The following is a 12578-nucleotide window of genomic DNA, read 5'->3' on the forward strand; positions in this document are numbered from 1 at the left end:
GACTGGTCTCACTGAAATATGAGAACTTTGTTTTAAATATATAAACTTTAAAATGAACAACTGACTTCCACCGCCCATAAAATATACCACATGGGCTTCAAGTAATATGTCAGCATTGTTAAAACTGAACTGGCACTTTCAGATGCTTTGGTCAAGGGTCATGAACAAGCTATCAGAGATCTTCAGCCAGTCGCTCTTTCTCTGATCATTCGTCTTCTGGGTGATCCCTTCACAATTCAAATCAGACAGCAGTTCACAAAGTTCATTTTTGTAGCTGTAATATTAGCCAGGACAAAATTATTTCACTGGAACGACAGGATCCATTTTTTCTGTCATCCACTGGTTCAACCTACTGAACATTCCAGTTTAGAAAAACTATCTCCACACAACCTAATATCAAACATCTGCAAAACATCTGCTCTCTTTTTACCAGAGCTGATCCTCCCTGCTACACCCAAACACTGCATCCATAAAATATTAACATGCTGGGAAACAACAAGTACGCTGACACGTATTTTAAGCACAATATGCACATAAATAAAAACATCTAGATTGCTTATGAGCTCCCCATGTTGCATTTGTACTTAATTTTTAAAACAAAACATATTGTGCGTGCAATAAATTACTGTATTAGTATTATTGAGGAATTAATGTCTAAGCAGCATGTTAACATTGTAATTGGTTGAGATGGTGTGAATTTTACTGCTTATCCACTGAAAGCTTAAGGTGACAATGTGTTTATATAAAGCTCAGCCGTCAAATAGAAGTGGTGCAGTCTTTGAAATGCTGTGCATAAGATTTAAACACTTCTGTAAAACATCAAAGATGTGTGGAATTCATCCCAGTAAATCAGTGGTGAAGTTCCTGTATCAACACAGTCATCCTCCCATTCCGTGTGTAAATCTCAGCAGTGATAGATTATATTTCCGAGTGAAATTTTGTCAGGCACTTGGTAATTTCCCCAGCAGTCTTTCCCTCAGTGCCCAAGGTGCTACGCCTGTCCATATTACATGCTTCACACCTCTGCTGTTGCAGCCTGACTATCACTTTGGAGAGAAGGATTAAAAAAAAAAAAAAAAACTCAACACCATCTCTCCCTATCTGTCAGACTTCTGCTCAACAGAGCCCACAGAGGGGAGGCTCAGCAGAACAATCAAACACACGCTGCCTCCAGCCCAACCATTTTTTTTATTATTTTCCACTGACTAACTCACTTTCATTAATAGCCTTCAGGTTTAATTACGGAATTGCAGTGAGTTAGACATATAGTCTCCTGCCATACGATAAACTGGAGGACTGGAGGAATTAATGGTCTACAAATATTGTTTTCTCCTCTCGGTAGTGAAAATTTATGAGTGGATCTGTGCAGAACACCAAAAGACAGAAGGAACGGTTCTGAGGTGCAAATCTTGTGCACTTATGTTGGCACATGCAGCTTCAAACAGTAAGCTTTGGGGCATCAACTGCAAGAATGGTAAGTGGGAAATGAGCGCCCCCTACTGCAAAATTAAGATATTGTGGTGAAAACTAAGAAGAGTATTATTACTACTGCTGTAGTGCATTATTGTGAAATAAGTCGAGAAGGAGTTTATGTGAGATCCTTTGAAGGAGTAAATATGTTGTAATGTCACAATATAGAAAGATTTAAGTTCATTTCAAAGCTCCAAAAAGTTATCAAAACACACCTATGGGCCTTTCTATGTCACTGGTGACATATTCCTTCATTGCAGTGAGCATGGACGGGGTAATTGATTTTCTCCCATGTAGCAGCCATAAATACTCACAAGCACACTCAGTGCACAGCTGAAAATACTCAAGAAATACATTAATTACGACTGTTTGAGTTGTTTCTGGAGGAAAAACGACAGTGCCCAGCTTATTTAGGAAATTATTTGGCTATTTCATGGAAACAAAGATAAATATTTATAACAATTTTTACCGATTTTAGTAGAAATGGTTTGAACTGAGTCTCAGAGACATGCTAGAAAAGTTGAAAAGTATTAAAAGGCAGAAAACATTGTTGATTTTGGTCTCATCATGGAAATTGGGAATTTTTCAAGTTAAAAAAACATATAGTTGCCTATTGTATCTTTAAAAATCCTGATAAAAATATTGGAAATTAAATAGGTAGACATTTTACCAGCAAAAAGAATGACCCTGTTTTACATGTACTGATATATTAACATGTAGGCTGTATGGTAATGTTGCTACTTCGTGTGACATTAGTTATTTTACATACATTTAGGTTTATAAATCTGTGGAAATGCATCATATATGTAACTGTTAAATATGTGTTGTGAAAAATACAATGCTCCACACGAAAATGTAGTGCGAATGAGTATAAATCTGTGCAAAAATTGTAATGGTTAAGTTAGGTTTAAGTAGCTCGAAACTCATATAAGATTTGAATGAATGAATGCATATGATTTATCTTTCTTTTTCCATTCTTGCATTGTTCCTCATGTCCTTAGTTGTTTTATTTCTTCCTTTTCTCTCGCATGCAGCCATACACTCACACATATACACATTCCCTCGTTTTTGCAAGAGAGAGGGGGGGTGTCTGAGTGTGTGTGCACATTGTGTTACATAATTGATGCTCCATATTACCTTACATCCTCACTGCCCTGGCTGCGCTACAAACAAAGCTTGGTCATTAACTATTCACTGGATGATTTTAAACAGAAAAATGATTCTGCGGATCCGAAGCGTGCTCTGACGCCGTGTCTGTCAGCCCCCGGCGTCTGATTTCACAGTTGTGAATAAGACATGTGCTGTCTCCACTGGTCATATTTTAACTTGACAGCAGATCCCCTCACTTGTATTCGATGGTCAGATGATGAAGTACAAGAACATCAAAGCCACGACTGATGGAGATGGTAGCATCCAATTCTTTTGATTTTAAGTTAGGCATTGCCTGCATTTATTTCCATAATCTACCCATTTTGCTGTTTATCAGATGAACACAGAAGACTGTAATTCTGCTTTGTGTAGTACAGTTTTTATGTGTTTAAAATATAAGGAGTTTTGTATTGTTGAGATGTGTGTATATGGCCAAACACAATGAATCCAAACTTAATTTTGTTTATTTTCAAATATTTGTAATCTACTGTATACTAAGATTATTAAAGAAAAATCCATACATTTCATATTCAGTATGCTTCAATAATTATATAAAAAAAGAAATTACTCCCTCTGACTTTTTGTATTTGACCAAAAAGTGTTCACTGAGTCAAATATTTTTTTAAAAATCTGTAGCATCACAGCTTTTTCACGGTGCCTTTCCAATGATGAGGATGCTCATGAGGAAAACCATAATGAAGAAAATCCACATGAAGAACCTGTCCATCACCTTAGCGATCTTCTTCCATTCTGCTCCCTTGGCGCATGTGGCCCTCTGCTCTCTAAAACAGTTTGCAATATACTCAACGTTGCGCACCAGCTTGGTGTCCACACCAGGGATGCCACTGCCATGGCTGCAGAACACACAGGGGCCGAAGGTGACAGTGGGACCTTGAGGTGGAGGCTTCTTGTCTTCAGGACAGCAGGGAATCTTCTGGTCCTCAGGATAACACGGCACCTTCTGGTCTTCTTTATAATAGTCACCCATAGAGATTTTACCATTAGCGCTTTCATACCTGCCAGGTGCAAAACTGGAGAGGTGGCTGTTCTCGTCTCTGGTGATGTGGTGCTGGACTCTCACTCTGTGTTGTTGTTGGGGTTTGGGGGTTTGAGGTCTGGGGTATTTGTGACTCTGCCGGTCCTCTTGGTTACTGTGTCTCCCAGGTTTACCATTCGCATGAATGTGAGAGTTGATGTGCTGATGACGGAACTCATCCTGCGAGGAGTGAGAAGATGAGGAGGAGGCAGTGGCACAGTTCTCACCCACTTCATAGACACAGAAAATCTTGGACATGTAGTCAATGATGAGGACTTTTGCCCAGCGTGGAACTGGTTTGGCCTCTGCACCACAGAAGTGAATGTTCATGATGAAGATGGTGAGAGCTGTGGAGGCTGTAACCATGGTCATGGTGGCTATATAGTACTTCCCTGTGTAACAGAGGATAGAAAAATGTCCTGTTAAAACTCTTCAAAAGATAGTTATGGTTTGTTCTTTTGTCACCATTTGTCCTTTCTTGTTGTGAAAATATTTCATTACACAATTATGATGTTGACATTTTACTCAAATATACACCCACAGTTAACAGTATGGTTATACACAGTCTATGGTCTGTTTTAAAGGTTGGTACAAGTAATTTTTCACTGCAATATACGTAAAGAAAGCTCAAAAGATATTTGTGCGGTATAACAAAGTTACAATGCTAACAAATCAGAAAAGAAAAAACAAACAGAAGTTGATTTTTTTTTTTTTTTTTTTTTAGTGATTTTACAAGAAACTGGAGTCAACATGAAAAAAAAAATTCAAGTGCCCACAGGTGTCACCAATACTGCTGGAATAAATGGTGGCTCTTCATACTATAGATTTTTCTATTGCTACATTTGTTTCCATACTCATCTCCTCTGTGCTCTGTTAAAGTATAGTCTGCAGTACAAATAGTCCCTGAATTATTATCATGTGAGTGTTGGTCCCAGATGTGTCAGTCATAACTTTATGGTTGTGCTGTGGAGGGCAGATTTTTTTGTTTTTTACACAGGCTGTGAGACATGTAGCCTATTTTGGGCAAATTTTTAATTAAGACATGGAAAATGAATTTACTCTGAGAAAATATCCCGGTTTTAAGCTAAGTTTTTGCTAAGTTTTCCAACAGCTAAGGACCATCAGAAAATTGAACATTCCACTATTATTTATGTTTCCAGCTCTGCAATTCTTGGAATTTTGACAGGTTTGAGAGTTAATATCTTGCTGTTTGCTAATTAGGGGTAAAAACAGGGTACAGCTAACGATGTTGGACATGCTATTAGCATTTTGGACACATATTCTGTGATGGACTGGCAAACTGTTCAAGGTCCCCACTTCTTGGCCATTCTCAGCTGAGATAAGCCTAGCAGACAAATATTATTGTCTACCTTTTGAACTTAGCATTCTATATGGAAAATTAAGGGTTCACCAAAGTGCAATTAATCTTGAATTAAATAAAAAACACAATTATAAATGTAATGGTCGTGCAGTCCTATTTGACACAATGCAAGCCGCTATAATATTTCCATAGATGCTATAAATGCATTAAAATTCAGTACAAGTTGCTTTTAGCACTATTCTAAACAAACAGCTTCTCACCTATAAGTGGCACACTCTCTGACGGCGGCATGCTCTCAGCCACCATTAGCTGGAAGACAGTCAGAGCCAGAAGAACCGTCACCCCAAGAGAAACTTTCTCCCCGGAGTCTGCAGGCAGGTAGAAACCCAAAGGAGCCAAGAAGGAGATGAGGAAACAAGGGAGTAGGAGGTTGAAGATGTAAAAGGAGGAGCGTCGCTGCAGGAGCACTGTATAGGTGATGTCTGGATACGGGTCGGAGCAGCAGCCGTACATTATGACATTCTTGGTTGCCGGCATCCCATGGCACTCCCACTCTACATTTTCCACAAAGTCTGACAGGTCACCGCTGTCCATGCCCATAATGATGTCTACCTGGAAGGAAGATAAATGATGAGTACAGAGTAGAGGGGGTGAACCACCACCACAACACAGATTGTCATGGACAAACTGAATCAAGATGAGTTCATCTTTCACAACATGTCTTAGTTGTAAAGTGAGTGCAGTCACATGTTCACATGTGTTTCTCCAGACCTGGTTGCCATTGTAGGTCCAGGAACCAAAGGTGAGATTACATTCCTGGCTGTCAAAGGGGAAGTAGGAGACGTCCACGACACAAGAGCTCTTGGTGATGGCAGGTGCATCCCAGGTTATCTCTCCATCGTAGCGCAGTCTCACATTGGTGTCCATCGGCCCTGAGAAGTCATCGTCGGCTCTAGAAGAGACGAGCCAGTTGAGACAAGGTCCAAAATATGTGCCATTTCAGTAAATAGTGGTGAGTTGCAGAATTTTCTGCTGTCATGGTGGTGAGCTGGAGCTGAAATCCGGAGGTTGGTAGCTAAAATCCAAAATTGAGTCTCTAGTGTTTGGTTGTGTTAATAAGCACTGTGAATTGTATGTTTTTAGCACCAAGGTATCTGTGTATGTATGCTCTAATATGAGTCAATAAAATAGTCATGCAATAAAACCTTTATGTATGAAGTTGACCATTTCTTAGAGATACAAGCTTATAAACATGCACTTTTCCAACATACACTGTATTTCTCATGTTTGTTTCAGTTTATATTTGTTATTCAATCCTTTATGAATTTGACAAAAACTTTGTAAAACTGTAGTTTCAAACTGTTCTATAACTGAAAAAGATTAATATTGTAAAAGTATAACAATATTACAATGTATGTATCTTTATGTGTGCAATGCTTCCTCTTGCTATAAGTAGTCTTTTAAAATAACACCACACTTCATAATGAATTACAATTTTTACAATTACAAGTACTGAAGAGAATTGCAATACTAAGTCCACAGAAGTCAGTAAGAGAATTTGTCTATTTCCAATGTTCCCACATAGATAGAAAGATTGGAAACATTAAATTGTGCAGGCGACGTACGGGCGTACTTGTTATAGAGGACAAGATCAGGCCTCCACACCAGGCTGCTGGGGATCTGGATGACGTCCAGTCCATCATAGTCGTCTTTATTCCACTTCAGGTAGGCGTCGTACCACGTCTGCCTAATCCACAGGTAGGCGATCAGCACCTGGTTCCTCTCATCCTTCACACACAGTCACAACTATACTAGTCAGAAAAAAATCACTTGCAATTAAATGTAAAGGTTTTGTCACTTTTAATTACGTATTTCGTTGACGTGAAAACAAGAAAATACAACCCCCTGCAGCTGACATTAAGAAATCAAATGTTAATGCACTGGTTATTTGGACTTCATAAACTATAAAATACAGAAAAGAAAGTATGACAGTTCAGGGAACTGTGCTGCACACCCAGAATATTTACAATCTACTCAGAAAAATTCAGTGATGTTGAAGTCAGGGGGACTGTGAGGGAAACTTCAAAAGCTTCATGAAGCAGTTTATGGTGGATTTTGAGGTCTGCATTTGGGTCTTTGTTGCACTGCACTGTACAAAGTGTATTGAGCTGTAGATAAAGCATTTTCTTTGAATGAGTCTCACTTATCGTTCTGCTTTGGTGATGGCAGTTTAATTCTATGGATGCCGTCTGTTTAAAATTACACTTTATACCTCTAAACTGGTCAGTGAAAATGTAAAAATTAGGTTTGCTGCTTCTTTATTACCGTGTCGATGACATTAGGACATCCACATTTCTTTAAAATTTTCTGCTGCAACTCAACCACTGTTTTATTTGAGGGGGGTTACAGAGTAAAGAACTGGAATGAATGGTGAGTCTAATGACATCATATTTGACATTTTGTGTTTCAGTAAAGCAAATACTTAAACAGGAAAAATTGAAAACTTCAAGTTGATTTTCCTTAAAATTATACTACAGCAATGCTCAGAGGAATCAAATTATTTATTCTAATTTAAACCAGTGGCATTAATATTTCTTGTATTGCTCAATTAGGAAAAACTTAAGTCAGATGTGAGTTACAAATTGAAGCAATTCATTTTAAGTCGGCCCAACAGTTTTAATTTTTCAGTGTAGAAGCCATTTTTGTTTTAGTTTCTCTGCCTTGACTGACAGCATGATGATCACCCAGGATTTTCTGGTTTTTAATGGAATCCATTTTTGTCTCTATCTCTCTCTTCCATTCCAGTGTTTCCTGGAATGGAATTTGCTGCCATATAACTGCACACTTCATCAAACACTGCTTCTTCTTTTTTATTCTTCAAGCATACCTTCAGTGAATGAGAACAAATAGTTCAATTTGAACTTCATCTGTGCAGAGCGCTTGTTTCCAAAATTGACTCTTATCCAAATGCTATTTTGTGTACTTGATCTGCTGACTTTTGTGATGAGGGTGCAGGTAAGGTTTCCTTCAGTTGACTCATGCATGTAGATAGTGTTTGTACATCAGTGCTGCACAGTGGAATAATGTACCACTATTCTTGTGCCAGCTAAACTTTCCTGCAGCTCCTTTGCAGTCAGATTTTTTGGTCTCCACTTCCACAGTTCCTCTTAACTGCCATTACTTATTAACAATTCAGACAATGGAAGTGCTTTGATATCTTTTTATAGCCTTTCTCTGTTTTGTAGGAAGCAATCAACTTCATTTTCACATCCTCCATCAGATACTTATAGGAGTCCATGGTTGGTGAGTGTTACCACAAGGTTGAAAGAGCCAAAGAATTTATGAAACTCTGCAAATATCATCAGCTGACTTCTAATAGTGATTTCTGACCAGCCTTACAAGTTAATCAGCTAGCTAAAGCCAACAATAAATTAATGAAAATTTGCATACTTTACAGGAGAAAAGGGTGCAAAAACTTTAGCACAAGCCCAGATGACTGTTTGTTTTCGATATATTTAAAATGGTGAAATAAAAAGTAACAGTGCATTAACAATTTAGGAAAAGCTCATCTATATAAACTGTGATTTCTGCAGGGATTGCTTTATTTCGTTTCACTTTAAAAAAATCAACAAAAAAAATGAGCAATTCACCAGGGGGTGTCCAAAGTTTTTTGCGTACAAATGTATATCTACACACAGCAGACACCCAGTAACAACAGCTTTAAAGGAGATCCTCTTAATCTCCTTCTCAGTTCTCTGCTGCTCATCAACGTTGTGTAGACAAACACGCCTCAGATTATCACAACAGGTGAAATCCAGCCCCGTCTGTCAATATCAGGTGGATGAGCAGAGTGACTGGAGGATGAGGGGAAAACATATCCAAAGAACACACACACACACTCACACACACACTCACACATGACTAACTGACAACAACAGACATCCTGGTGAACCACAGAGACATTTGGTAGTAGAGCTGGTTTTCTATCTTCCACATACACCCAAACACATGTGCACAAAGCAAACGCTAATTCACTGTGGGGTGACACAGCACTGAACCTGAACGGGAACCTGAACCAGCTGAGTAACAGTAGGCCTGGTCTTTACAGTGGGAGCTTTAACTGTCATTCATGATCATCAGTTCAGGCAAACATATTTTGGGAGACAAACAGTTTTGAAAATCCAATAGGAAATTGAATGTACTTTCAACATGACATCCAATCTTCATGTTGTCATTCTATGTTCAGTATATCTATGGTGTTAATTCTAAAATAGAGTGACTTGTATTTGCATGCGTTCTGTCACATTAATTTCAGAGGTTAAAATGAGAAAGTTTCACTGCAGTGCGACTAAGAAATGGCCTCCATTCTCTGCAGTGAGTTCTCTGTCCACTGGCTAAAGCATCCTATTTAGTATAGTGACATAATAGCTCTGTCGACGTTTTCATCCAATTCTAGGCTATTTACCAAAAAATAGCCACAGTGTGAGGCATCAAAACAATCCTCACATATTACATAATTTAATTTGGAGTTTTTATAAGTTTGTATGCACAATTATTCTGCACAGGAATTAAGCAGACTCTTCAGTTAAACCATATTAGCAGTGTGTCAAAGAAATTTTATAACCCTCACTTAGGAAAGATTATTTTAGCTGAGGACTGTGCTAAAATATCCTATTTTGATAATTAGCTTCTTATTAAGTATGCAGTGCCCATAAAAAGTATTCATTCCCCCTTGGAAGTTTTCCTCTTTCATACTATTTTGATATTGAAAAATAGTCAGTTTGATTTGGTTTTCCATAGAGTCTTTCACACTGAATTGAATACTGATTATAAGTCAATATAATGTCAGTTAACTGATAATATACAATGAAAATGGGTGATTGCATAAGTATTCACCCCTTTCAAGTCTGAATTTAGTAAATGGTCCTTTGGCCATGACAAGAATCATCACTACTTTATGTTGCTGTCACCATCATGCTTTATGATGGACATGCTGTATTTGTGATGATGTGTAGGGTTTGATGTCCGCCAAACATAATGTCTAGTCTGAGGGCCAAAAAACTTAATTTTGGTTTCATTAGACTAAAGAACCTTCTTCCACTTCCACTCAAACTTTATTCAACATAAAGCTCTGACTGGTGAAGAACAGGAAACAGTTGTTGTATGTACAGTCTATCCAGTTTTCACCTCATAAGCTTGAAACTCCTTCAGGGGGAGTCATAGGTGTCTTGGTGGCCTTCCTCCCTCATCTCTTTCTTGAACAGTCAGTTTGTAAGAATGGCCTGTTTTAGGCAGATTTACAAATTTCCTATAATCTATGATGGATTTAAGGGGTTAATACTTTTGCAATCATTTGTTGTACATTTTATATTTTGACTTAATTGATATTACTTTGTAGAAATCTGTTTTCACTTAGAAAACTTTGTTAAAATCTTGTCAAAAAAATGAACTTGACCATGATTAAAACGCTGACAAGCAATATAATGTGACAACTTCAAAGAGGGTGAGAATTCTTTATATGAACACAATGAAGAATGAGACCTGAAGAAGAGTTTGTACCCACCATGTCTTTGATTTGTGAGAGGGTGATCTGTAGGGTAACGTTGAGGGCTCTGTCTGTGTCCTCCACAGGCCGCAAGGCGCTGGAGTAATTCTCCATCAAATCATTCAAGAGCTTCTGGGCATAATGACCCTGAGCAGAGTGAACCACTGGAGGGAGAGAAAAAAGTGGACTTCAATCATGTCCCAGCTTATAACAAGTACTTTTGACAATAGGTACTTTTGAATGTAGTTCTCTGAAACAATACCGAGATCATTCTGCTGTTCAGCTCTGTCACCTCTGGCAAACCTGCCTCTCAATTAATTAAAAAAGTTTGGAAAAGAATTGTAAGCTTTTCTTTTGATGTATTTGTTACTGATGTTTACCATGTTTAAGTCGACAAATGCTACATGAAGGCCGAACAGTTCTCACTGTTGAACTGCTGAAGGAATAACTCTTTCATGTTTATTAGGAAATTTCAAGTGATTTTGAAAACTTTGTTGTAATCTAAATTTATAGATCAAAAAATAATTAATCAGTAACAAACAAAGTTTTTGCCTGCCATTACATTCGCCACAATTAACTGTTTATCTTAATGGTTTAAAAGCCACATGTAAAATTCAGCGTCTGCGTAACCGCACTTCGCTTCAAAGCTACTGCGCGTAATTACGCACACAGTAGTGCGTTTAACTTAGATGAACTCAGAAAGTTTCTTCTTTCGCTAAAAACAATGGAAGCTCAATTTACAAGCCACAATGGGTGTAATTACTTAAAGATCAATGACAAAATGCGATTTTTTTTCTGCAAGGAAAGAGTTCGGGTTTAACTCACCTTCAGGAAGAAGCATCGCCAAGCAGATTATTGAGATCATCTTGAGTTTGTCTAAATACATTGAAGAAGAAATTAAAGGTAACCTCAGGCAGCAGTCTGGGTTTCACCCCCGGACTGGACTACATGATGCCCGTTCAACCCCAATTGAACTCGGCTGCAGATAGCAGGACACCATTTCCTCTGGCCGTCCTGGCGGTCAGCGCAGGTTTTACTGCTTGGCAGGGGAGGCAGCATGTCTGCTGACTGAGACGCGGAATAAAACTCCGGCTATCACATGGCAGCGGCAGACCGAGAGAAACAGGATGCCCACGAATCATCGCCTCACCACACACGCGGCTATTCACCTGTCAGAGGTGCGCAACCAGGTGGGCTGCAGGTCTGCTGCTGCAACAAGTACTGCCATGAGGAATTAACGATGGAAATCTGAAAATTAGGCACCCTGTTGCACTAAATGAATATGCAATAAAACGATAGTGTTGCTAGAACAAAAAAAACTATAAACTGTCATAACATGATGGCTGAGTTATTCAACTTGAGCCTCATTCTGCAAGTTTTATTTTCTGCATTATTTTCTGCATTGGTCGACCAACATCAGTAAAGGTCAGTCAGGACAGGGGCGCCAGAACTGAATGGGAAAGGCACATTATTTTTAATTTCAGCACTAAAAATACACACACCTACATGGGCCTTAGGGATTTGCTGCATTGATTGGGGAAAATTGAATTATTTAAAACACCTTGGATACTGATAATAAATCATAGAAATGAAATATGTTACAGCCTTGAGAGTATTTGCAGTATTTATAGGCTCTGTATGTATGGCCCTCTTCCTGTCACTTGACAACTTCACTCATTACGTCTGCTATTTCAAATGTATCCTCTTCAGTACTTTAAATATATATATATATATATATATATATATATATATATATATATATATATATATATATATATATATATATATATATATATATATATATATATATAATGCTATATAGACTTCTTACAGAAAGAAGAGGCCCAAACAGTGCGTCAGCAGGATTTCATAAAGAAATCAACTGCTGTTTCCTGAGGAAGCTCTGATAAAATTCTTTCCTCACAGTGCAAATTTAGCCCTACAGACAAGCTATAAACTTAATTGTTAACATATAAAACCAATTCCTTCAGGGTTTTACGCATATGTGGTTTACACTCGTGCCATAATAAAAGATCAAATAAGGTCACAAACATCAC

The 12578-nt window shown here is 38.1% G+C and overlaps 1 protein-coding gene across 1 annotated transcript; it reads right to left on the reverse strand.

Annotated features, from left to right (window-relative positions):
- Window positions 1–3067: 3067 nt before the first annotated feature.
- On the reverse strand, window positions 3068–12172 carry LOC111572169 (neuronal acetylcholine receptor subunit alpha-9-II). Its single transcript, XM_023275721.3, has 6 exons — window positions 11347–12172; window positions 10540–10685; window positions 6610–6764; window positions 5748–5928; window positions 5237–5588; window positions 3068–4047 (listed from the first exon to the last, which is right to left on the reverse strand). The coding sequence occupies exons 1-6, from the start codon at window positions 11405–11407 to the stop codon at window positions 3269–3271; spliced, it is 1674 nt and encodes a 557-aa protein (XP_023131489.2). The 5' UTR covers window positions 11408–12172; the 3' UTR covers window positions 3068–3268.
- Between the last annotated feature and the right edge of the window lie 406 nt (window positions 12173–12578).

This window comes from Amphiprion ocellaris, chromosome 13 (assembly GCF_022539595.1).
Source record: "Amphiprion ocellaris isolate individual 3 ecotype Okinawa chromosome 13, ASM2253959v1, whole genome shotgun sequence".
NCBI classification, from domain to species: Eukaryota; Metazoa; Chordata; class Actinopteri; family Pomacentridae; genus Amphiprion; species Amphiprion ocellaris.